Source organism: Ammodytes marinus (assembly GCF_949987685.1).
Source record: "Ammodytes marinus genome assembly, chromosome: 18".
Classification (NCBI taxonomy): domain Eukaryota; kingdom Metazoa; phylum Chordata; class Actinopteri; order Uranoscopiformes; family Ammodytidae; genus Ammodytes; species Ammodytes marinus.
The window spans coordinates 3,446,781-3,469,307 of record NC_137222.1 but is presented as its reverse complement, the minus strand read 5'-3'; the positions used below and the strand labels follow the sequence as shown (position 1 = coordinate 3,469,307).

Here is a 22,527-nt window from a genome sequence, read left to right as displayed (position 1 = left end):
AACTACTTTAATATAATAAGCCTAGATGTCGTGCATCAATACAATGTTACATGTTGTAAATAGCGAACTTAGGGTGTAGTGTTTTTCGGTTTCCTTTGCATTATTTGCACTTCACATCTGACCGTAAACATTTAATAAATAATAAAACAAAACTAAAAAAAACTCTCTCTCAAAAAAAAAGCAGAGTGGTTTCCCTTTAAATCTCAGCACTATTTTAACTTCCGCGATAAGCCCCGCCCATCCTCCCTCCATATAATGCAGCTGTATTTTCGCCAGGTCTCGTGACTCCACTGTTGTCTCTCAACATGGGCACTACTACTACTACTACAACAACTGCGCTCAAATTTGCACTAGTATTCGCGGCCCTGGGCTTTAGCCGGGCGCTGCAGTACAACTATCTCGATGATGAAGTGGACTTCGAAGAGGAGACGGATCTGAAGGCTGGCGTCTCACCGTATGGCTCCCTGTGGCCATTACCGCAGACTGTCAAGATCTCCGAGGTCTCATTCAAGTTAAGCAGCGCCAGCTTCCGGATCACTGACGCCAAAGAGTCTTCCGCTGGCCCCGGCTGTGCCCTCCTGCAGAATGCGTACAGGAGGTAAGATTAAGATTATGTGTTTTTATTATTAGCCTATTTTAATTGGCTCTGTATTTGCTGTGCGTGCTGTTTACACTTCAGAACGCCGTGATGCATTCAGGTACACAGGACAAACCTGTTCTTCTGTTTGAAATGTTCAAATTGAACATAGCAGCAGGGGCGCAACTACCCACTTTCTGGGGGGTATGCAGACGCTTAGCAGGCGCCCCCCCCCCCCCGAATTACAGACTTTCATTTTAAATGACATATTAGAGCACTGTTTTCCCCAAAAGTAAAGGACACAGTGAAGAACAGGTTGGTCAGCAAAAATTAAAACCATACTGGGCATTTAGGTTTTTGTGGCCTCACTAGTGTCAGGCATACCCGTGAGACATGAAAAAGGTGACATATCCGAAAACAAACCCCTGTAGGGGGGTCTGGGGTTTCCCCCCCCCCCCCCCCAGATTTTTTTGTGATTTGAACATGTAAAATGGGCAATTTGCTGTACTCTGGTGAAGAGAATTAAAGACAAAGAAACAAGTTAGTCAGACAACCTTCTTGACTTTACCCATACAACGTGTGAAGGTGTTTACTAAGAAAAACGTTAAAAAACAGCTCAGAAAAACGGTTAAATTGGAAAAACCTTGTTGATAAAACTTTTTTTTCAAGTGAATGAGAGAAAAGGCATTAAATAAGACAAAAAAACTTAGAGCCACCAAATTCCCTTACAATAAACTATTATATTCTCTCTCTATCTATCTATCTATCTATCTATCTATCTATCTATCTATCTATCTATCTATCTATCTATCTATCTATCTATCTATCTATCTATCTATCTATCTATCTATCTATCTATCTATCTATCTATCTATATATATATATATATATATATATATATATATATATATTATACACACATATATATACATAAGCCTCACCCGCAGAAAACATTTTTTTGTCGTTACACTCATAGCTCCAAAGAAAAACCTGCTGTTCTAGTTTACACTACCTGGGAAACTGTCTGATCAGGACCTTAACATATCTCTTTAGACTGAGATGCATCCAAGCGAATCCATCATCTTGTTCAGTGAATTGGAAACAGAAACTAATACAAACTTAACCTCAGTCTTTTCATGTTAAGTTATTTATACATTTTAATCAAATGAAATTGTGAGTCTGGCACATTGCCTCTGTAAGGAGACCTTACTTACTCACTCACTCACTCACTCACTCACTCACTCACTCACTCACTCACTCACTCACTTACACACACACACACACACACAGTGTTTGCTGCTGTAAACAAAGAAAGTGAAGCAGTAACTTTTCAGGAAGCTTTTCAAACAGTGTTCCAGGGATCACATTTTCCTTTGAGGAAAGTTTGTTTATTCAGTTATGAAACTATACCTTTGAAAATGTCCCTTTTCTGCCACACCTTTTAAGCGCATGACAAACCAGGCCCCCTCTTCTCTTTCACAGGTATTATGAATACATGTTTGGCGGGGGTAAGAGGCAGCCGGGCAAACACAGGCGAGGGGGCGGCTCCGAGCTGACAGAGCTGCAGGTCTGGATCTCATCACCTGACTCTGGGTGTGACGGTTACCCCAGTGTGACATCTGACGAGTCATGTGAGTGTGATGTCTCTTCCTCATTCAAACCAGTTTTGTATCAGGTGTGTGTGTGTGTGTGTGTACATGTTGTGCTACTTTACATCTCTGCTTTCACTTAATTTCATAAGGACATTTATTTCCCAGCTGTAGATAGTAATTACGTTTCTGGCAATTTGTCTGCCTGTATTTGTTGTTTGTTTTTACTGTCTCTTAAATGCAATTTCTAATGTCTAATTTTGATGTATTTTATGCGCCATGTAGAGCATTTTGAATGGCCTTATGTCTGAATTATGATGCTCTGTACTGTGTGTAGAGTTGCAGGCCGGGAAAATATATAAAAAGGCAACAATTGTATTATGTTCTTTAATTTTAAAGCATGACTACCCTACCTCTCATTTTTTTTTTTTTTTTTTTTTTATTAGTAGACGGGGAACTAGGTTGCATGAATGTTATCTTGTTTATAATGGTATGACAGTCACAAGGGCCTGTTTTTCTGCATGATGAGTACTTTCACTTTCTTTTTTTAAATGTTGCTGTAACAACCTTTTACGGAAGTGACATTTAAAATGCAGAACTTGCATTTTTTAATGTCACATTTCATAAGTTTAATTTAAAACAGTTTTTAAACAATAAGAAATTCCAGTTTCTAACAAAACAAAAACTAAACTAGAATAAAAAAGAAAGAAATGTGTGTACTACTGAGTGTGTGAGACCCTGGCTTTAGTACAGTAATAACCACCTGCGATGCTGTAACAACACTGACAATGCCCAGCTCATGCAATGCACATGTTTGTGTCCACAGATGAACTGACGGTGGACCTGCCGTATGCCATCCTGAAAGCACCAAAGGTCTGGGGTGCCCTGCATGGTAGGATTTAGCTTTTTTTGTCCTATGTACTATGTAGCTGGACTAGCTGTATTTTGTCCTACAAGCCGTTTTTTTTCCCCTGTTCCAGTTTTATGCTAAGTTAAAAGTTAATGTCCCCTTTTTTGACAGGTTCATATTTACCAGACTTCTTCTCATCCTCAACTTTCAGAAAGAACATTGTTAAGAATAATTTCAAAAAATGTCACACTTATTCTTTTAAATTATTTTAAAAATTACAGAATTATTTCTCTAGATCAGACAATTACCCTTTGAGCTCTACTCATGTGTTTATAAGATGTTAAATCTTGGAGTCAAACCCTGCAACATAGAAATAACTTTGTTTCCGTGGGGACTTTGATCTCGTATATCTAGGTTGCGTTATCTATTAACAGTGACTTCCTTTTATGGTATCATAAAAACCTCCATGAAGTTAACATGATTATGTACAATGTGTTTGTTATAGCCTGGAAATCCAGACTCGCCTGTCAAATAAAAAAAAAATCCGCATACTGGTCTGGGCACGAACCATTGAAGCTCATGATAACAATGCCGGAAAATTCGGTTTAAGTTGGGAAGGTCTATTGGTCATCGCCAGACCCCTACATCGTTCTAGATTGTTCTAGATGTGGGTCTGGATTTCTAGGCTACGTTTGTTGTGCACTCACAGTAACATTTTGTATTTGTCGTTTTTCTAGGTTTGGAAACTTTAAGCCAGTTGGTGTACGAAGATGAATATGGAGCCGTAAGTGAATGATCATATGTTTGCTTCAAAATAAATGTTTCCTAACAAGGATCTTTAGTTGTGTTTAGAATGTTTTAAACAAGCCTTTTTCTTTACTTTGTATCTTTTCAGAAAAGCATCAACGCCACGACCATCACTGACTTCCCCAGGTTTGCACACAGAGGAATCTTACTGGACAGCTCTCGCCACTTCCTGCCCATCAAAGTCATCCTGGCAAATCTGGTGCGTCACTAAAACCTTCCTGTTTTTATTTATTCAGTTCATGCAGTACATAGCAGCTTTGACAGCACATGCGCAAAAAAAAACATTAAATCATGATAAATTAAAATAGTTCAGGTCTTCCGCAAAAATTAATAAATGAATTGACTGTTGTGCTTTCTCTCTCAATTTAAAAATAAATAAATTAAATAATTGTATTTAATGTTAAAATACTTTTTTTCTCTTTGTTTATTCATACATGCAGGAAACCATGGCGATGAACAAGTTTAATGTGTTCCACTGGCACATTGTGGACGACCCGTCCTTCCCTTACCTGAGCAGAACCTTCCCCCAACTCAGCCAGCAGGTCAGCAACATGTTACTGTTATTGGTTGCGGGTCTCTTGCCTGTGATGAATGTGTTTTGTTTTGTATTATCTTTATTTTGTGCATTTAAAGCACTCTGAGCTGCGTTTTATGTATGAAGGGTGCTATACAAATAAAGATTATTATATTATTGGTGTCAAAAATCAGCAAAATATATAAGTTGAGTGGTTTCATATCACAAAACTGTATTTTTTCCCAAGCTCATTCATCAATTGTTGTTATATCTTGTGCACACAGGGAGCTTACCACCCGTACACACACGTTTACACACCCGCTGACGTGAAGATGGTGATTGAGTTTGGCCGTCTGAGAGGCATCCGGGTCATCCCAGAGTTTGACACTCCGGGACACACACAGTCCTGGGGAAAAGGTGTGTTGCGTTTTGAAATGAGTATCTATGTATCTAATCTGTTTTGGAAGTATTGATCTAAGTCCTTCTTATCAAGGTGAGACACTGCAGGTGATTAGAGGTAAAATGTTGAAACTTTGCCAGTTGATTACTGACATTAAAACATTCACTTTTTGTATTAATTTTTTTTTTAAATTGTTGAATAAATATGCAGATTGGGAAATATTTAGGTAATTATGCACACATTTGTATCTGTTTTAAAACAAAAATATCAAACAGATAGTCAAATAAATATTTACAAAGAATGCTATTTTCATATAGTTTCCTTAATGCTTTTGTCATGGTTATACGCTCACCCAGGAATTACAGCTTGCGTAGTAAAAAAACTACCTCATTCATCCAAATGGGGCGCAAGAATTCACACAAACTGAAAGTCCCTCGGTGCACCTTTTAATATATATCTGAAAACATTAAAAAACATAAACCCCAATGTCCACTTCTCTAACAGGCCAGAAGGACCTGCTGACGCCCTGCTACTCTGGCGCCAAACCTTCTGGAACCTTCGGGCCGGTGAACCCCATCCTGAACACAACCTACGACTTCATGACACAGTTCTTCAAGGAGATCAGCAGCGTGTTCCCTGATGCCTACGTGCACCTCGGAGGGGACGAGGTGGACTTCAGCTGCTGGTATACACTGTGTACACTATGTTATAGGGGGGAAAGTATATTCTGTAACAATGGAAGCTATTGAAGGGTTTTAGGGCAACGGGAAAGAAAAACATTTAGTGGATTTCTTTATTTATTAATTACAAAATTCAATATTGAGAAAAAAAAATTCAACTCTTCTGGTCCATCAAATGCAGTGAGGGGAGCGACCTTTCCCGTGGCCCTGATACTCTTCCGTATAGATGGCAGTTCATGTTAATTTTTATTTTGTTTTACCCTACAGGAAGTCCAACCCGGACATTCAGAAGTTCATGATTGAGCAAGGCTTCGGACAGGACTACAGCAAACTGGAATCATTCTATATCCAAAGGTGTGTTTCTGAGTTCAGACTAAGTAGGCTACAGTAGTTTTTTGTTTAAAGGTGCACTGAGGAACTTTCAGTTTGTGTTCATTCTTGCACCCCCTTTTGACAAAAGCGGTAGTGTTTTTACTACAAAAGCTGTAGTTCCTGGGTGAACGTACCCATGACAAAGGCATTAAGAAAAACTATATGAAAATAGCATTCTTTGCACTGATGCTCTCGATTGCTGTTACATGTCATTAATGATCACGAGAATTTTTTTTTACTGTTTTTGAAATATTCAAAAGTTCCTCTTAGCACCTTTTTAATGGGTTGATGTGGAGGACCAATACTGATGTGTTTTGAAACAATAAACTCGGTAAACAATGTGGTAAAATAAACCTTTTTAAACAGCAAACTGCTTATTAAAGTAGAAATAATTGGATTATTTTTGTGTCTTGTTCCCGTGTTCTTTTATCCAATAGGCTCTTGGATATTGTCAGTGGTACCAAGAAGGGCTACATGATCTGGCAGGAGGTCTTTGACAATGGAGTTAAGGTAACTTACATCAAATAGCTCCAATGCTTCATTATTTATTAAAGCTATTTTCATGTGACAGCACTTTTATTTTACATGCCAACTAGACCAAGATGTCGGGGCCACATTTTATTTTATTGATTAATACCTTTTCACCATGTATAAATCACCTTTTTGTTTTGTGTTTTTCATTCTGTATTATTAAAAGGGAATGTTTGACATTTTGGGAAAGAAGCTTTTTGTCTTTCTGTTAAAAAATGTAAAGACGCCATGATCAAATCCAACTTTTTTTTTCTAAACGCCAAATATTATGGTGTTAACCCGAAGCTAATAAGTTTAGTGTTGTCAATCTTCAATCTATCTCTCTGCTAGAAAGTGAATACAGACACAGACTTCCCAAAATGTCTACCCTTTCCTTTTAAAGGTGCACTATGCAACTTTAGGTGTGTCAGAGAAGTGAACATTTTCTAAGGCATATTCTCGTAACTGAATAAACAAACCTTACTCACAGGAAAATGTGATCCCTGTGAACACTGTTTGAAGTTAGAAAGCTTCCTGGAAAGTTACTGTTGTTGTTTACAGCAGCAGGGCCCACAGTTTGGTTTACAAACATATTCTAGTCTTACGTTTGGTTCCAGGTTCTTAAAAAAAAAAAGGTTTCTAATTATGATGATAGAATTATTCAATACTGAGAATTACAGGTAGAGAGAAATCTATTTTGTTAACCAACTGTGGCCTCTTCAAATGTAAACAAATCCCTCCTCCTCTGAAACTGCATAATGCACCTTTAACCAAAAAGCCCTAACCCCTCTAAGTACATCAGCTCTGGTCTGTAACCATTGCAGTTAAAGGCAGACACAGTAGTGCATGTGTGGATGAGCAACGGCGCTATTCAGGAGATGGCCAAGGTGACGGCAAAGGGCTACACCACCATCCTCTCATTCCCGTGGTACCTAGATTATATTAGCTACGCTCAGGACTGGCAGAAGTACTACACGCATGAGCCGCTCAACTTCAACGGTCAGTTCAAAAATGGGGGCAAAAATGAATTAATTTTGGTGACGGAAACACTCTGAAAATTCTGGATTTTGTTCAACAGGCTTACGCTTTAAAAGAAGTGCACAGTTGTGACAAATAGAGAGAGACAGAAAGACAGACAGAGAGACAGACAGAGAAGAGGTGAAGATGGGGCAGTGTGGCTGGTGGTTTCACATGTTGTTTCTTCTTAAAGGTGCTCCGAGGAACTTTCAGTTTGTTAGTTCTTGCGCCCCCTTTGGACACAAGCGGTAGTGTTTTTACTACGCCAACTGTAGTTCCTGGGTTAGCGTACCCATGACAAAGGCATCAAGAAAAACAATATAAAAATAGCATTCTTTGCGCTGATGGTCTCGTTTGCTGTTATACATCATTCATGATCATCAGAGGAACACATTAGACTGTTTCAGAAATATTTAAAAGTTCCTCGTAGCTACTTTTAAATTGAAATGAGAGCCAATGAAGGCTTGGGACATGTTCGTCTTTGCCCCCCCCCATCCCCTCCCACCCCCCTAACTTCAAGCCCGTTTCTCTTGCGTCATCTTGCGGATACTGATCCTTTGTGTGTGTGTGTGTGTGTGTGTGTGTGTGTGTGTGTGTGTGTGTGTGTGTGTGTGTGTGTGTGTGTGTGTGTGTGTGTGTGTGTGTGTGTGTGTGTGTGTGTGTGTGTGTGTGTGTGTGTGTGTGTGTGTGTGTGTGTGTGTGTGTGTGTGTGTGTGTGTGTGTGTGTGTGTGTGTGTGTGTGTGTGTGTGTGTGTGTGTGTGTGTGTGTGTGTGTGTGTGTGTGTGTGTGTGTGTGTGTGTGTGTGTGTGTGTGTGTGTGTGTGTGTGTGTGTGTGTGTGTGTGTGTGTGTGTGTGTGTGTGTGTGTGTGTGTGTGTGTGTGTGTGTGTGTGTGTGTGTGTGTGTGTGTGTGTGTGTGTGTGTGTGTGTGCTGTAGCTGAAGCCAGACACACTTATCCACGTCTGGAAAGGAACCCAGAAGCAGTACCAGAGTGAGATGGCTAATGTAACGTCAGCAGGGTACCAGACCCTGCTGTCCACGCCCTGGTACCTGAACCGTATCTCCTACGGGCAGGACTGGCAGGGGCAGTACAGGGCCGACCCGCAGGATTTCAAGGGTTCGTGGCTTTTGATTTTAGTGGCCGAGACTCACCCTGCGTTCCAATCCCCATACTTCCCTACTATTTAGTATGTCAGAAAAAGATTTAGGATGTCCCAATAATACATGCACGTCAATTGTAGTATGCTGAAAATACACAATTGCCCCACTAACTCCAAAAGCATTTTGGAGTATTCGTCTTTATTCTTGACATTTCTCGACATAATGAAAAGAAATCTTCCTTATCTGATTATTTTTATTTTTTTTCTGTGGCCCTAAAATGTTTCTGTACTTTAGTATTTAGTGTAGTTAAAAGAAAAAGTATGTGATTTGGAACGCAGGGTTACTTTTTTGAATGCCCATTTTGACTGGTCCTTTGCTGTTTTATACAAGATTGTTTTTTTTTGTTTTAAGTTTCTACGTGAGTGTAGGGCTGGGTATCGAAGTTCAATACTTTTTCGGTACCGAACAAAATGCCTCAATATCATCGAGTATAGAAAAATGTAGGGTATCGATATGTGCAATTGATCTAAAGATGTAAAAGAACTGGTGACTGGCTGTGTGGAGCTGCAGTGGCTCAGGAGATAGGACATGTGTGGAAATCTGAAGGCAGTTACTACGAGTGTAGCCAAGTTCAAGTTTGATCTATTGATATTTTTTATGTTTTTTTAGGATAGGATAATGTGTTAAAACTCATTTCAAGTATCGAAGTCAAGGTATCTGTATCAATATAGATTTTTTTTGTAACGATACCCAGCCCTACATGAGTGTTGTTGGGACTTTGCCTCACCCTTATGATTCTGTTTTATTGTTATGTTTTTGGTCTCACTCTAGAGTCGTTTCAAGAATCAAATCTTTACGTATTGTTTCATTGACATGCCAGTTGTTTAAGTTTTCTTAAAATGGTCACTTCTGTGCAAATATATGTGTGTAAGCCTGTTGAATGAAATATCTTAATCATGGGAAGAAAAAAATACTATATAATCATAATTGTACATTTTATTTGCCCACACCCTTGTCCAGTTTAATATTGCCTAGATGTTTATATAGGCCTGAACTCATTAAATATGACATTTTCTATCTAAAAAAACCAACAACACAGGAACTGACGCACAGAAGAAGCTGGTGATTGGTGGAGAAGCCTGTCTGTGGGGCGAGTATGTGGACGCCACCAACCTGACACCCAGACTCTGGTACGGCTCCATAATAAAGTCTTTATCATAAAAATCAAATGTTAAACCTTGTCACATCATAAGACTACTGAAGAGTAGTAGGGCCATACGGAAGAAATAAAAATATGAGGATGTTTTTATTATTATGCACTTTAAGAATAAAGACTAAATTCAGTATTGAGAAGGGAAAAAATCTACCTTTTTAAGACTACATCAAACAGCTCATATGACTGCCTCGGCTTTAGTAACAAAGGCATTACTTCTCTTTTAGCTCATAAACACAGTGTAGTGGTCAGTGTTAGGACTTTGAAGTAGCCTACTAGTCTCGGGAAGCTCAGCTCCTCACATAGCTGTCAGTCGCTCTCCTTACTACATTTGATGGATCAGAAGAGTTGAATTTTAATTTTTTTTCCTCAATATCTAATTTCGTCTTTATTCTCGAAATTTCAACTTTATTCTCGAAGTGCATAATAAATGAAACATTTTCTTGTTGTTTTTCCTTTCCCGTGGCCCTAATATTCTTCCATACAAGACTGTTTACACACTTTTATATTTATTTTCTCTCTCTCTCTCTCTTCTCCCTCCCTCCCATCAACCCCCCAGGCCTCGTGCCAGTGCAGTAGCCGAGCGTCTGTGGAGCGCCAAGGATGTGACAAACATCCAAGACGCCTTCAACAGACTGTCAGCGCACCGCTGTCGCATGGTGGAGTAAGTATCTCAAGTCCCTTCTTTAAAGGTGCACTATGTAACTTTGGGTGTTTTCTTCTTCTCAAAACTGAATAAACACACTTTTCTCACAATAAAATGTGATTCCTTGAACACTGTTTGAAGTTAGAAATCTACCTTAAAAGTTACTGTTTCACTGTTGTTGTTGACAGCAGCAGGACCCACAGTTTAGTTTACTAAAATATTGCAGGCTCACATTTGGTTCCAGGTGGCAAACTTTAAAAATAATATTGATTATAGAATTATTCAATATTAGGAATGACATGTAGAGTAAATATGTTTTATTAACTAACTGCAGGCTCAGCAAATCTAAACAAACAAACTGAAACTTCATAGTGCACCTTTTTGAAAATTTGCATCCATGTCATTATTCGAATGTTGTATGCGTTAGAAAAGCCAAACATAACGCTACCCAAAACGTACCGTGAGTAAGAGCCATATATTCATCATTCAAACTATCTGTTCCTATCCAGGCGTGGGATCCCAGCTGAGCCTCTGTTCACAAGCTACTGTCCCCGTGAGTACAAGGGCATCTGAACACAGAAGAAAGAGAATCAACTCCTCACGTCGCTAACTGAGAAATCACCTCATGATGCTGAAACGCACACACCATCCTTTTTTTAAATCTGCTGAATTCTGAATCACATCCAAAATCATAAACCTCATGAATGTGATGTTTTTTTATGAATGTTTGTGTAATTGATTGTAAATAAAATGGATTACTTGTTAGGTGCTCGACTGGTGTCCTTTTTTAACAATTGTATTAAACAGATGGGCGTAGGGGGTAGAGCGCACACCATATGAGCGCACACCATATTTGCTCAGTCCTTGTTGCAGTGGTTGCGGGTTTGAATCCGACCCGTGGACCTTTTACTTAAAAAAAATCTTTAAAAAAAAAAGATGTGAAATATTTGACTGCAAATTTATTTTTACACCCAGCAAAAAACATGATACAGTATACAATTGGTTTTGTCCTTTGTTGCAGTGTTTGTATATATTTTTTAAAGTTTTAAATAGCTTTCTAACTCATGCTACTTTTCAGTAGTGGTCAAGTCCTTTTTTTGTTCATCAGCAAATCCTCAGTCTCAGCCATTGGTCCCATTGCTTAACAGTTTTTGATTTGATTTAATTTACATTTATTTTGAACATGTAAAAGAAAAAAATTTAAATATAAAGAAAATAATGGTGTTACACAAAATAGAAAGCATAATTAGAGACATGAATGATAAATACTTGATAATTGTAACAGTGTTGATAACTGTTGGATCACAGCAGACCAGCCATTCTCTTGAGCAGGACGCTCTGGTCCTGGGGGTTCATGGCCTCGTAGGTGTCCAGCTCCAGGGAGAAGGTGGCGTTACCGGACGTCAGTGTTCGCAGGACGGTGGAATATCCCTTTAGGAAGGAAACCGGGCATCAACGGGTCAGTCACACTCCTTTACCGGTACTCAAAAGCTGTCTGTATACAGTTACATTAAAAGGTGCTCCGAGGAACTTTTAGTGAGTGTGTTAATTCTTACGTCCCCTTTGGACAAAAGCGGTAGTGTTTTTACTACGCCAGCTGTATTTCCTGGGTGAGTGTATATACCCATGACAAAGGCATTAAGAAAAAATAAATTAAAAAAGCATTCTTTTCACTGATGGTCTCGTTTGCTGTTACATGTAATTTATCATCAGAGGAAAAATTAGACTTTTCAGAAATATTTAAAAAGTTCTTTGTAGCTACTTTAAATGTAAATACTCAAGTAAAGTACCTGGAATTTCTATGTAAGAACAGTCCTTGAGAATATGTAATTAATTTATTTTTAAATATTTTCTTTAACTAGCCTTATTTAAAACTAAATTTTATATTTACATTTTAGATACAGCGATAGCAGCTACCATGCAGGATGCAAGCTAACTATCGGAAGCAATTAAGGGTTCAGTGTCTTGCCTAGGGACACTTTGACATGTGGCCGGGAGCATGGGATTTAACCACCCTGCAACCCAGTTTCTGTATATGTGTGTATTTTTTGTTTTTGTTTTGTGTTGTGTTCTTTATACTATATTTGTGTTAATGACCCCCTCGGAAACGAGGTGATTGATCCCAAGAGATTCATCCTTCTTATAATCCCTTATTCCATTCCAGCACTAAATAGTAAATAACTTTCAGTGTGACCCATTAAATGGAACTCTACATGACAACACCATTGACTTGTTGGTCATCTCACCATCATCTCAGCCAGGGGCACGGTGGCTAGCAGCACCTTGTCGTCGTGGCGACTCTGGATGTCCCGTACGGTCCCACGTCTCTGGGACAAGTCTCCCAGCACCGTGCCCAGGTGATCCTCTCCTACCGTCACCTCCAGAGACATGACGGGCTCCAGCACCTGCCCTCCTGCCTGCCTCAGGGCCTGGGGGGCATAGCAAAACACAGCGGTGAATTATCTGTCTGTCTGTCTGTCTATATACAGTATCTATCTATCTGTCTGTATACAGTGTTCATCTATCTATCTATCTATCTATCTATCTATCTATCTATCTATCTATCTATCTATCTATCTATCTATCTATCTATCTCCTTGTATTTTAAATTACTAATGGAGGACACATGCCCTGCGTTCCTATACCCGATACTTTCTGCTGTTTAGTATTTAGGATGTCTTGTGGTTAGGTTTGGTATGCTCAAAAATACCCAAGATTTTTAATGTTGAAATCAGCATGCTATTTGGGCGATTCTGACCCACAATCCTGTGCGCACCGGAAGTGATGAATATATAGGGAAGAGGCAAGATCAAGGCGCAATGTTATGATGAAATAAATAAGTAAAAGTATGTCCTAATCGTATTCTTACTGCATACTTACTAGATTATTTTTATGGTCAGATGTAGTATGTAGAATAGAAAAAGAAAGTATTCTATTTGGAACACAGGGATGATGTTGTGCTTTTGTACCTTGAGCATGCAGCGGGACACGCAGGCAGACACCATGGCGGGAGAGGTTCCTGGTTGCATCGCCACACTTTGGATCAGCGTGGACACGCCCAGTAAAGGGTAACCTAGCAACGGGCCTGAAGGTGGAAACAGGGATTGAACACACGTCAATGTTTCTAGTTAAAGGTGCCCCGAGGAACTTTCAGTTTGTGTTCATTCTTGCGCCCCCTTTGGACAAAAGCGGAAGTGTTTTTACTATGCCAGCTGTTGTTCCTGGGTGAGCGTATACCCATGACAAAGGCATAACGAACTATATAACTATATAAAAAAAGCATTCCTTGCACTGATGGTCTCGTTTGCTGTTACATGTAATTTATGATCATCAGAGGAAAAATTAGACTGTTTCAGAAATATTTCAAAGTTCCTCGTAGCATCTTTAAAATAATACACAGTGGCAGTGTAAAGTATAAAAAGAGTTTTTTTTCCTCTATCATACCTTGAAGATACGAGCTGTCTACTCCGTTCTCCACCGCCTCTTGTATTTCCGGTGACAGCTGTTCCTTCAGTTCCTCAGTGAAGGAGAACTCACAGGAGCCGGCCGGAGAGGAGGCATCCACCGGTCTGACGGACAGCTCTACTGTTGCTATGTGGCGTCTCTCCCCAACAGTACGGTCCAGCGTATCTAGTCAAGTCAAGTCAAACTTTGTCAATCCTTAAAATATGGAGGCATACATAAGCATCAAAATGGTGTTTGTCTCTGACCCACAGTGCAATAGGAACATACTAATAATAATAATGATAATAATAATAATAATAATAATAATAATAATAATAATAAAGTAGAATAAGATAAAGATAAACAATATTAACAGTAAATAAATTCAAAAAGCGTACAAAATAAAACGTTATATATAAAATAGAATATAAAGTAAAAAGTTTAAAATGTGCAATCTACATTATAGAGATAGGCAGAAAAGAATTCATACAGGAAGAAAAAAATAAGGAAAAGTACAGTTTGCAGTTCCTCCCCTATCCGTAACCTAGAATCTAACTAATGTTTGTAAACTAACCAAGGTGCAAGAAATTTGTTTAAAAAGTGTGCTAAATGCTAATGCTGCATAATCAAATGTTGGCATTAAGATTGGCAACCGGACCCTGATTTTTTTTTCTATGAATATACCGGTCCTTGGAACAAAAAAGGTTGTGAACCCCTGACCTAGAGCACTGATTGTGAAGTGTAGCTGTTTACCTGTAGTGGAGACTTGGTGGAGCACAGTCTCCCTGTAGGCCACCTGCAGCGGTCCCAGGTGGGTCTCAATGTTGTATTCTCTGCGGATGCGATCGTGGATGATCTCGATGTGCAGCTCTCCCATCCCACACAGAATGGTCTGAGGGTGAGACAGAGGGAGACGGATATTAAGTTTAGTTTATTTCAATAACACTCGCAGCATCACATAATACTGTAACATAACATAAATAGTAAAGAAAACTTATTTTTATGTAATATTATTATTATTAATTTCTGTATGTTTTATATATTAGGTGCAGAAGATATGAAAACACAATTTTAAATGCATTCTCATTCATATACACATTGCCATGCATCATTCACTTTTCTATTTAACATATTTTTTAGTATATATATATTTTTTTTTGTAAATTCATAGCTTGTAACAGATTTTTTTATCAAAAGAATTCCACACATTAACTCCCTTTCCCTTTCTAAGTAGACTCATCGTGGCAGATGGCAGCACAGACTTAAAGGAGAAGGTCCGACTCCCGGCTAATCCAATGATGGTCTTACCTGGCCGGAATCTGGGTCGAGCCGGACTTTCAGACTGGGGTCTTCTCTCTGCAGGCAGCTGAGTGCGTTCTCAAGGTCTTTGATTGATTGATTGATTGATTGATTGATTGATTGATTGATTGATGTAAAAGAAAACAGAAATTGTCATACAGAAAAATAATGATATTACACAAAATAGAAAGCATAACTAGATACATGAATGACCAACACTTCAGGATTGGAATGGCAGGTTCGAAAAGGAGTGGGAAGAAGTTCACACTTATTTAATCCCACCCCTTCTCTGTAAACCATTGTTATTTAAAGGTGCTACGAGGAACTTTTAAATATTTCTGAAACAGTCTAATTTTTCATCTGATGATCATAATTGACATTCGAGACCATCAGTGCAAATAATGCTATTTTTATATAGTTTTACACCTACATGTAGCACTTGCATATGGCACTGTAGTTTGGTTTATTTGAAGCTATACTACTTACAGTACGTGATTCTTGTTGTTCTGAATTTGTACCTTCATGGTTGAATGCACTCACTGTAAGGTTGCTTTGGGTAAAGCACCAGCTAAATAAAATGTAATGTAATGTAATAATCCCCATCACGTACCGGCCTGTTTAGCCATGGTTGGAGGCTCTATGGTGCAGAAGAAGACAGGTTCAGGGACCTCCACCCCTGACAGCACCACGCTGACGTGCTTCTGACCCGTGTCGGCTTGGTACCGTCGGGCCGCCGCCGCTGCCGAAGCCTTCGATGAAACTATGGTGTCCCCTGTGACTGTCTGAAGAGAAAGGCAATGCAAGTTTATTCATATATAGCACCATTCAGACACAAGGCCATTCAAAAGTGCTTTACAGGGACATAACATACATCAAGATTAGACATTAGAAATTGTATTTAAGAGATAGTTAAAACAAAGAAGAAATGCAGGCAGAGACATTGCCAGAAACATATTATTTCTCGTGCACCGATCATGGTTTAAAGGCAGGTTTTCTTCAATCTTGCGTCACTATAATATATATTTTTCTCATCCACTGATTACATTGAACAGACAATAACAACAAACAAATAAAAAATGTATCCAAATAAAAATAAAAATTACAAAAGTATAAAACAATAACTTTTCTGAATGGGTGTTGAGGATGTCCTACCTGCTTGAGTCCTACAGTCAGAGCGATGTTTCCCGCCGTCATGGAGGAGATCTCCACCTGCTGATCGGCAAACGGCACCAGCAGTCGGCTCATCCTCTCACTACACAAAAAAGTTATTATATTTATTTATTTTTTGGGGCATTTTTAAGCTTTATTAGACAGCTTTGGAGAGACAGAGATGAAACGGGGCAGAGAGGGGAATGAAATGCAGTAAAGGTCCACAGGTCGGATTCGAACCCGCGACCACTGCAACGAAGGCCGGAGCCAATATGGTACGCGCTCTATCCACATTCTTTTAACGATTAATTGTGAAGCCCTATTGAGCCTTATGGACACTAGTACATACACACTGTTCCTGTTGATGTTGTGGACGGCCGTCTGTGTCTTCAGAGTTCCAGAGTAAATCCTGAGGAACACCAGAGGACCTCGCTGCTTGTCATGGACAACCTTGAAGGCCAGAGCGCACAGGTCGTCTCCATACCAACGCCTGTAGGGTGAGAGATGATAACACAGAGATTATGGTCTGAAAACAGTGAACAAATGTATATTATTTAAAAAAAAACATTGCCTATAGAGGCTCAGTCCTCTTCACAGCAGACCACGGGTTAGAATCCAGCCCGGGTCGTTCTCTGCATGTCATTCCCCTCTCTGCACCATGCCAAATAATTATCTAAACATTTTTTTTTTGTATCATAGCACAGTATCTTCAATGAGCGATGATTACAGCATGTTTGGAATGTCCATCTTTCATGCAATGAACATGTATTGTCTACTTGAGTGTTTTAGAAGAGAAAATATTTTCAAATCGGTTTCAACTGAGGCTCCTTAAGATTACTCCACAGACTTCCAGTTAAACCAGTTTAACAGAGTAAGTCACTAATTCACTATAAGAAAGCCTTGGTATAAAAGGCTGACACGATGTGATTAACGGCCCCCACACACATCCTGCGTCTACCTCTGGAGCGCGTCGCGTTACCTTACTGCTGCCTCTCTCGGACTTTTCTCGGACACACATGCAACGTCTCAGCAGCTGCTGCTGCTGCAGCGCTGCTTCTAAAAGCCCTATCTTTCTACATAGAGTTTTCATAGATAATTCCCATTAAAAATGAAGTTATTTCATGTCATCTATGATGCATATGATTTATATTGAGTCTGGGCAGTAATCCGTGCGCCCCATTGCCATTTTTTTTCTTTTTTTTTGCCATATTTTCGCTTGTTGGAAGTTTTATTTTGAAGGGGACACACCAGGAAATGGTGAAACTACAGCGAAAGCTGCCAGTATGAAGTCAATATGACTCTCAGCAGAGTATTTCAAAAATCACTTTACTGATTTATACGGGAGAGAGAGAGGGGGGTGTGGTCGGGGAAGAACAAGGCCGTAGACACAGATAGAGCAACGGAAAACTGTTGCGCTCATCATGATCTTTTTTATTTCTTCACTATATTGGATCTCTATATGTGTCATTTATCCAAAAATGAAATGCCAGAACTAATTGAAAATTAGGTTTTAAATCCCTCGGATTTTGATTGCACAATTAAATCGTGAAATAAAGGGATTATTCGCGTATACGACTGAGGGATGTTTTATTTTGAAATAAACACACCGGGTAAACGTGTAACTTGAGTGAATGCTGCTGGTATGACTGTCAGCAGAGTATTTCTCTATCAGTTTAAAGCACAGAGACGCGAGAGAGACGCGCTGCTCTCAGAAAAAAATAGGCGAGCCTCCTGAGGTGAAGGGGAGCGTCGCTGCAGACGTGCCTCCGACGCGCCTCAGCAGTGCGTCTGAGGTTGGATGTGTGCTCGCTCTACGTTGATTTCACAGTCTGTGACAAAAAGGCAGACGCAGACGCGAGGTAGACGCGCAGTAGAGGTAGGATGTGTGGGGGCCGTTAGTAAAACTATTTTTTTATTGAAATTCTGTATTTTTTTTAAATTCCTCTCGTCTCTTATCTGAACGCAAAACTTTGACAAAAATCTTCATGACCACCAATCATCTTGTAAACTTGGTTCTGAATTAGTTGACAGATCCCACTCACACCAGGTCGTGGTGGCGTTCGTCGGGGGCGGGCAGGTAGGCGGTGATGGCGTCTAGCAGAGGCTGAACACCTTTGTTCTTCAGGGAGCTTCCACAGAGCACCGGGACGCCTGTACGGGCCAAAGTCACCCGCCGCACGGCCTCCTGCAGCTGGGGACACACAAGCACAGCTTACCCAGTTAAGTTACTTTATTAATCAATTTACACAAGGCACATTGAAATTTGTCTTTTTCGCATCTCCCCTCTCAAGTAACCACACTTCATAGGGGGTCAGAGCGCAGGGTCAGCCATAGTACAGCGCCCCTAGAACACCTTGGTTAAGTGCCTTGCTCAAGGACACAATGGGAGAGATGGTGGGCACCGTAGATGTAATACCAGACACCACTAGTTTTACTACCAACAACCTCCTGTCCGGTGCTGAGGATCGACTCAGCGACCTCATGGTTACTGGGAGGAGGAACCAGAGACCTCATGGTTACTAATCAGCCCCCTTTCCTCTAGGCCATCCAACCATCCCCAAACACCAGCACTACTCTGGGCGTATTATACTTCGGTATCAATACAAACTTACTTTGATGGAGGGAACGGCGTCAAAGTTGTCACTGAAATCAGTCAGCAGCAGATCCGCAAACTCGTCGTCCAGATCAGCGACCTGTGATTCAAAACAGACGTGTAAACGAAAGAAGAAAAAAAATCTAGAATGTCTTGATGTTGTTTTTGTTTTTTTTAGGATTTTTTAGCATTTTCAAGCTTTATTAGATAGTACAGAGGTGAAATGGGGAGACAGAGAGAGGGGGGGATGACCTGCAGTAAAGGTCCACGGATCGGATTTGAACCCGCGACCACTACGCCACCGGAGCGCCTCATGTCTTGATGTTTTAACATTGATGTAAAGTAAACGCTATGAAATGCACCTGCTCAATCAGCGCTGCCCTGGCCTCGTGGACCTCCTGCAGGAGTTCAGGCTCATCCGACCGGTCCAGAGGTTTGCTTTCAAACGTCCGTCCATCTTCTCCCAGAGAGCGGAGCTTCCAGACAAGCTTCTGGTTGGTTAACAAGTCCACCACACCGGAGAAGCTTTTACCACTGCCCACAGGAATCTACCAAACAGAGGAGGAAACTCAATTACTTGGTGACATACTCCCCAATTGTTTTTTTTTTTTTTTTGCTTCATTATATGGACTTGGAAAGACAGAGTGGAAATGAGGCAAAGAGGGGAAGAGATGCAAAGAACTGACCCGGGCGGGATTCGAACCCGTCCCCATTTGGTTTTTAAGTAAAATGTATTTGTAAGTTTAATGTATTATCTTGAATCTTGATGTATTTTATTTGTTTTTAGTGTCTCTTTAATGCAATTTCTAACGTCTAATCTTGATGTATTGTATGCCCCTATAAAGCACTTTGAATGGCCTTGTGTCTGAATTGGGCTATAGAAATAAACTTGCCTTGTCTTTTCTGCAGTTTACAGGTTTACCCTTCATTTCAAAATAGTCATTTGCCATTTTTTTTCTACCTGGACCTACCTGCAGGAGGACCGGGTTGGCTTTCAACTTCTTTCTTATGCTCTCAAGGGAGAAACTAAGGCTGAGAGAAAAACAATTCAAGAAGATGTTTTAATTGTTACATTTTCAAAGAAATACAACAAATATGTAAAATACTTGTGTATGTTTAGATTGTTTAGCTACTCACTCTGCTGCCGGCTTATCCATCTTATTGAGGAAACAGACACATGGAACGTGGTGCTTCTCCGCCTGTCGCCACACGGTCACAGTTTGAGCCTGAATGGGTTTCCAAGGGGACAGAAGCGAGTGTCAACATTTTTCTTTTAAAGTTTGAAAATATTTTAAAGGTGCACTATGTAACTTTGGGTGTGTCAGAGAAGTGAAAGTATTCTAAGGTTTATTCTCATAACTTTACTCGCAAGAAAATTGTATCCCTGTAACATTGTTTGAAGTTAGAAAGCTACCTTAAAAGTTACTGTTTCGCTGTTGTTGTTTACAGCAGCAGGGCCCTACAGTTTGGTTTACAAACATATTCTAGTCTTACGTTTGGTTCCATGTGCCTCAAACTAATTTTATGATGATAGAATTATTCAATACTTACTTATTACATAATGGAGAAAATATGTTTTGTAAACTAACTGCAGGCTATTCAAATGTAAACGAACCCCTCTCCCCTGAAACTGCATAGTGCACCTTTAACATGAGAAAAAGGTTTAAAACGAGTAGGTTACCTCAACGCCAGCTGAAGCATCGAATACGGCAACAGCGCCATCAAGGACACGAAGTGCACGTTCTACCTCCAGAGTGAAGTCAACGTGTCCTGTCATCACACACACACACACACACACACACACACACACACACACACACACACACACACACACACACACACACACACACACACACACACACACACACACACACACACACACACACACACACACACACACACACACACACACACACACACACACACACACACACACACACACACACACACACACTCATATTTTAGTGTCTTCTCCTTCCCATTTCCATTGGTAGATTTTTTTTTCTACCACACCTTTTTTTCTCTCTTTCTACCTGGGGTGTCTATGAGGTTTATTCTGTGGCTTTTCCAATCAAACGTGACGGCTGCCGACTGTATGGTGATGCCACGCTCCCTCTCCTGGGCCATGAAATCTGTGACTGTGTCCCCGTCATCCACGTCTGAAATGAAACAGAAATATATAACACATATGTGAGACACGGGAACAGACAGGTATTATTATATTATTATATATACAGTTTTTATTTAGTCATTTAAAAACAATAATTTATAAAACATATAATTTTATACATTCAACAACAGTTAATGACTAAAAAGGCTTAGGCTGAAGTAAAAGCTTATTTCTGCCTATCCTATATATTTATCAGTTTAAATTTTTTTTTTTTTAATTATATTTTTCAATCTGCAATCCTCAAAATGAATATCAAAAAGTTTTAAAAAATCTAAGAAATTATGTGTTATGTGTTGCCTTAAAAATTAACATCAAAGTAAGAACAAAATAAATTACTAAATCCTCAAAAATTGCATCACAAACAAAGAAATTAATTATTCGATTTGTCAGACTCAAAATTCAATTTGTAATTTTTCCCCCCATCCTACTACACACCTCCTAGGGCTCTGGTGTAGCCCGAGTAGTAAAGCATTCTCTCGGTGGTTGTGGTCTTGCCTGCGTCTATGTGGGCCATGATGCCAATGTTTCGGATCCTGCAGACACATCACACAGAAGTCAACAAGGAGCCTAGAAGTTCTAGAACACACGTTTAGTAGACGTATCTAAAGAACAGAGGCTGCAGAATAAAATAACTTACTTTGACGTTTCAGGATTGGCCACAGCCCGCAAGGATTTGACGTCATCTATGACAGTAAACATGAATTACAATATTGATAATCGGACAGGATACAAGATGCAATGTGCAGGGTTCCTACAGCTTACGCAGGTTGGATTGGAGAATAATATTTTTTTAATAAAGGTGCACTATGTAACTTTGGTTGTGTGAAAAATTGGATGCTTGGAACACTGTTTGAAGTTAGAAAGCTGCCTGAAAATGTATTGTTTCACTGTTGTTGTTTACAGCAGCAGGGCCCACCGTTTGGTTTATGAACATATTCTAGTCTTACGTTTGGTTCCAGGTTACTCAAAATAATTCAGTTTTTATTTATGTTGTTAGAATTATTCAATACTAAGAATTACATGTAGAGTAAATATGTTTTGTAAACCAAATGCAGGCGTTGCAAATGTAAACAAATCCCCCTCCCCTAAAACTGCATAGTGCACCTTTAAATCATGACTCACCTGGAAGAAAGCTGTAACGTCTCTTTACATGACAGCTCACTCTACACCTGCAGCGCTGTAGCCCAGCAGTTAACACAAACCTCCCCTGTGAATGACAACGTTATAAAGTCAACATGATTTTAACATAGTTTATGAACATTAGAACTGAATGAGGAAGACAGTATATTACCCAAATCATCCCACTCAATGTCCGGAACGCTTTGTCACGCATCTTTAATGTCAACTTTTTCCCTCAGAAGCGATAATAGGTCCATGGATAATAGAGGAACCATTGCGCAGCAACATCGCAGTCAAACCAAGAACATAAGAACAACGGACATACTAGAACCAGCAGGTTAAAACTAAATTCATCGCAGACTTTTCATAAATGTCCTACAAAACGACACACATCTACGTAACTGTCAAATGTCACGCTTTCACACGGTGCACCTCCAAAATAAATCCCCCAGGAACAGGAGGCGGGTGCGGATTTTT

The 22,527-nt window shown here is 39.8% G+C and overlaps 2 protein-coding genes across 3 annotated transcripts; one reads left to right on the top strand and one right to left on the bottom strand.

Moving 5' to 3' along the window:
- Window positions 1-258: 258 nt before the first annotated feature.
- hexb (hexosaminidase B (beta polypeptide)) lies at window positions 259-11,040 on the top strand. 2 transcript variants are annotated; one of them, XM_080047145.1, is made up of 14 exons: window positions 259-598; window positions 2,060-2,208; window positions 2,993-3,058; window positions 3,754-3,800; window positions 3,912-4,022; window positions 4,264-4,365; window positions 4,622-4,754; window positions 5,242-5,422; window positions 5,685-5,771; window positions 6,227-6,299; window positions 8,253-8,433; window positions 9,517-9,607; window positions 10,190-10,294; window positions 10,786-11,040. In XM_080047145.1, the coding sequence occupies exons 1-14, from the start codon at window positions 306-308 to the stop codon at window positions 10,847-10,849; spliced, it is 1,683 nt and encodes a 560-aa protein (XP_079903271.1). In that variant the 5' UTR covers window positions 259-305; the 3' UTR covers window positions 10,850-11,040. The 2 variants fall into 2 exon arrangements, with proteins under 2 accessions (XP_079903271.1, XP_079903272.1); XM_080047146.1 differs by lacking the exon at window positions 8,253-8,433 and adding an exon at window positions 7,124-7,298 and having other exon boundaries at window positions 262-598.
- Window positions 11,041-11,218: 178 nt separating this feature from the next.
- On the bottom strand, window positions 11,219-22,471 carry gfm2 (GTP dependent ribosome recycling factor mitochondrial 2). Its single transcript, XM_080046425.1, has 20 exons — window positions 22,223-22,471; window positions 22,054-22,138; window positions 21,569-21,614; window positions 21,367-21,464; window positions 20,795-20,920; window positions 20,443-20,531; window positions 19,899-19,987; window positions 19,733-19,793; window positions 19,124-19,309; window positions 18,781-18,861; window positions 18,211-18,359; window positions 16,518-16,658; window positions 16,172-16,271; window positions 15,630-15,801; window positions 15,029-15,105; window positions 14,474-14,612; window positions 13,721-13,906; window positions 13,246-13,361; window positions 12,523-12,705; window positions 11,219-11,707 (listed from the first exon to the last, which is right to left on the bottom strand). The coding sequence occupies exons 1-20, from the start codon at window positions 22,262-22,264 to the stop codon at window positions 11,579-11,581; spliced, it is 2,295 nt and encodes a 764-aa protein (XP_079902551.1). The 5' UTR covers window positions 22,265-22,471; the 3' UTR covers window positions 11,219-11,578.
- Window positions 22,472-22,527: the final 56 nt, after the last annotated feature.

What these genes read in the sequence shown, in the direction of transcription:
- gfm2 (XM_080046425.1), bottom strand. Translation starts at nt 22,264, where the DNA reads ATGCGTGACAAAGCGTTCCGGACATTGAGTGGGATGATTTGG. An exon ending in AAACCTCATAGACACCCCAG is followed by an intron (nt 20,532 to 20,794) that starts GTAGAAAGAGAG and finishes GTGTGATGACAG; the next exon opens with GACACGTTGACTTCACTCTG. An exon ending in CCAACCCGGTCCTCCTGCAG is followed by an intron (nt 19,310 to 19,732) that starts GTAGGTCCAGGT and finishes TCTGTTTGGTAG; the next exon opens with ATTCCTGTGGGCAGTGGTAA.
- hexb (XM_080047145.1), top strand. Translation starts at nt 306, where the DNA reads ATGGGCACTACTACTACTACTACAACAACTGCGCTCAAATTTGCACTA. An exon ending in TGTGACATCTGACGAGTCAT is followed by an intron (nt 2,209 to 2,992) that starts GTGAGTGTGATG and finishes TTGTGTCCACAG; the next exon opens with ATGAACTGACGGTGGACCTG. An exon ending in GGTCTGGGGTGCCCTGCATG is followed by an intron (nt 3,059 to 3,753) that starts GTAGGATTTAGC and finishes TCGTTTTTCTAG; the next exon opens with GTTTGGAAACTTTAAGCCAG.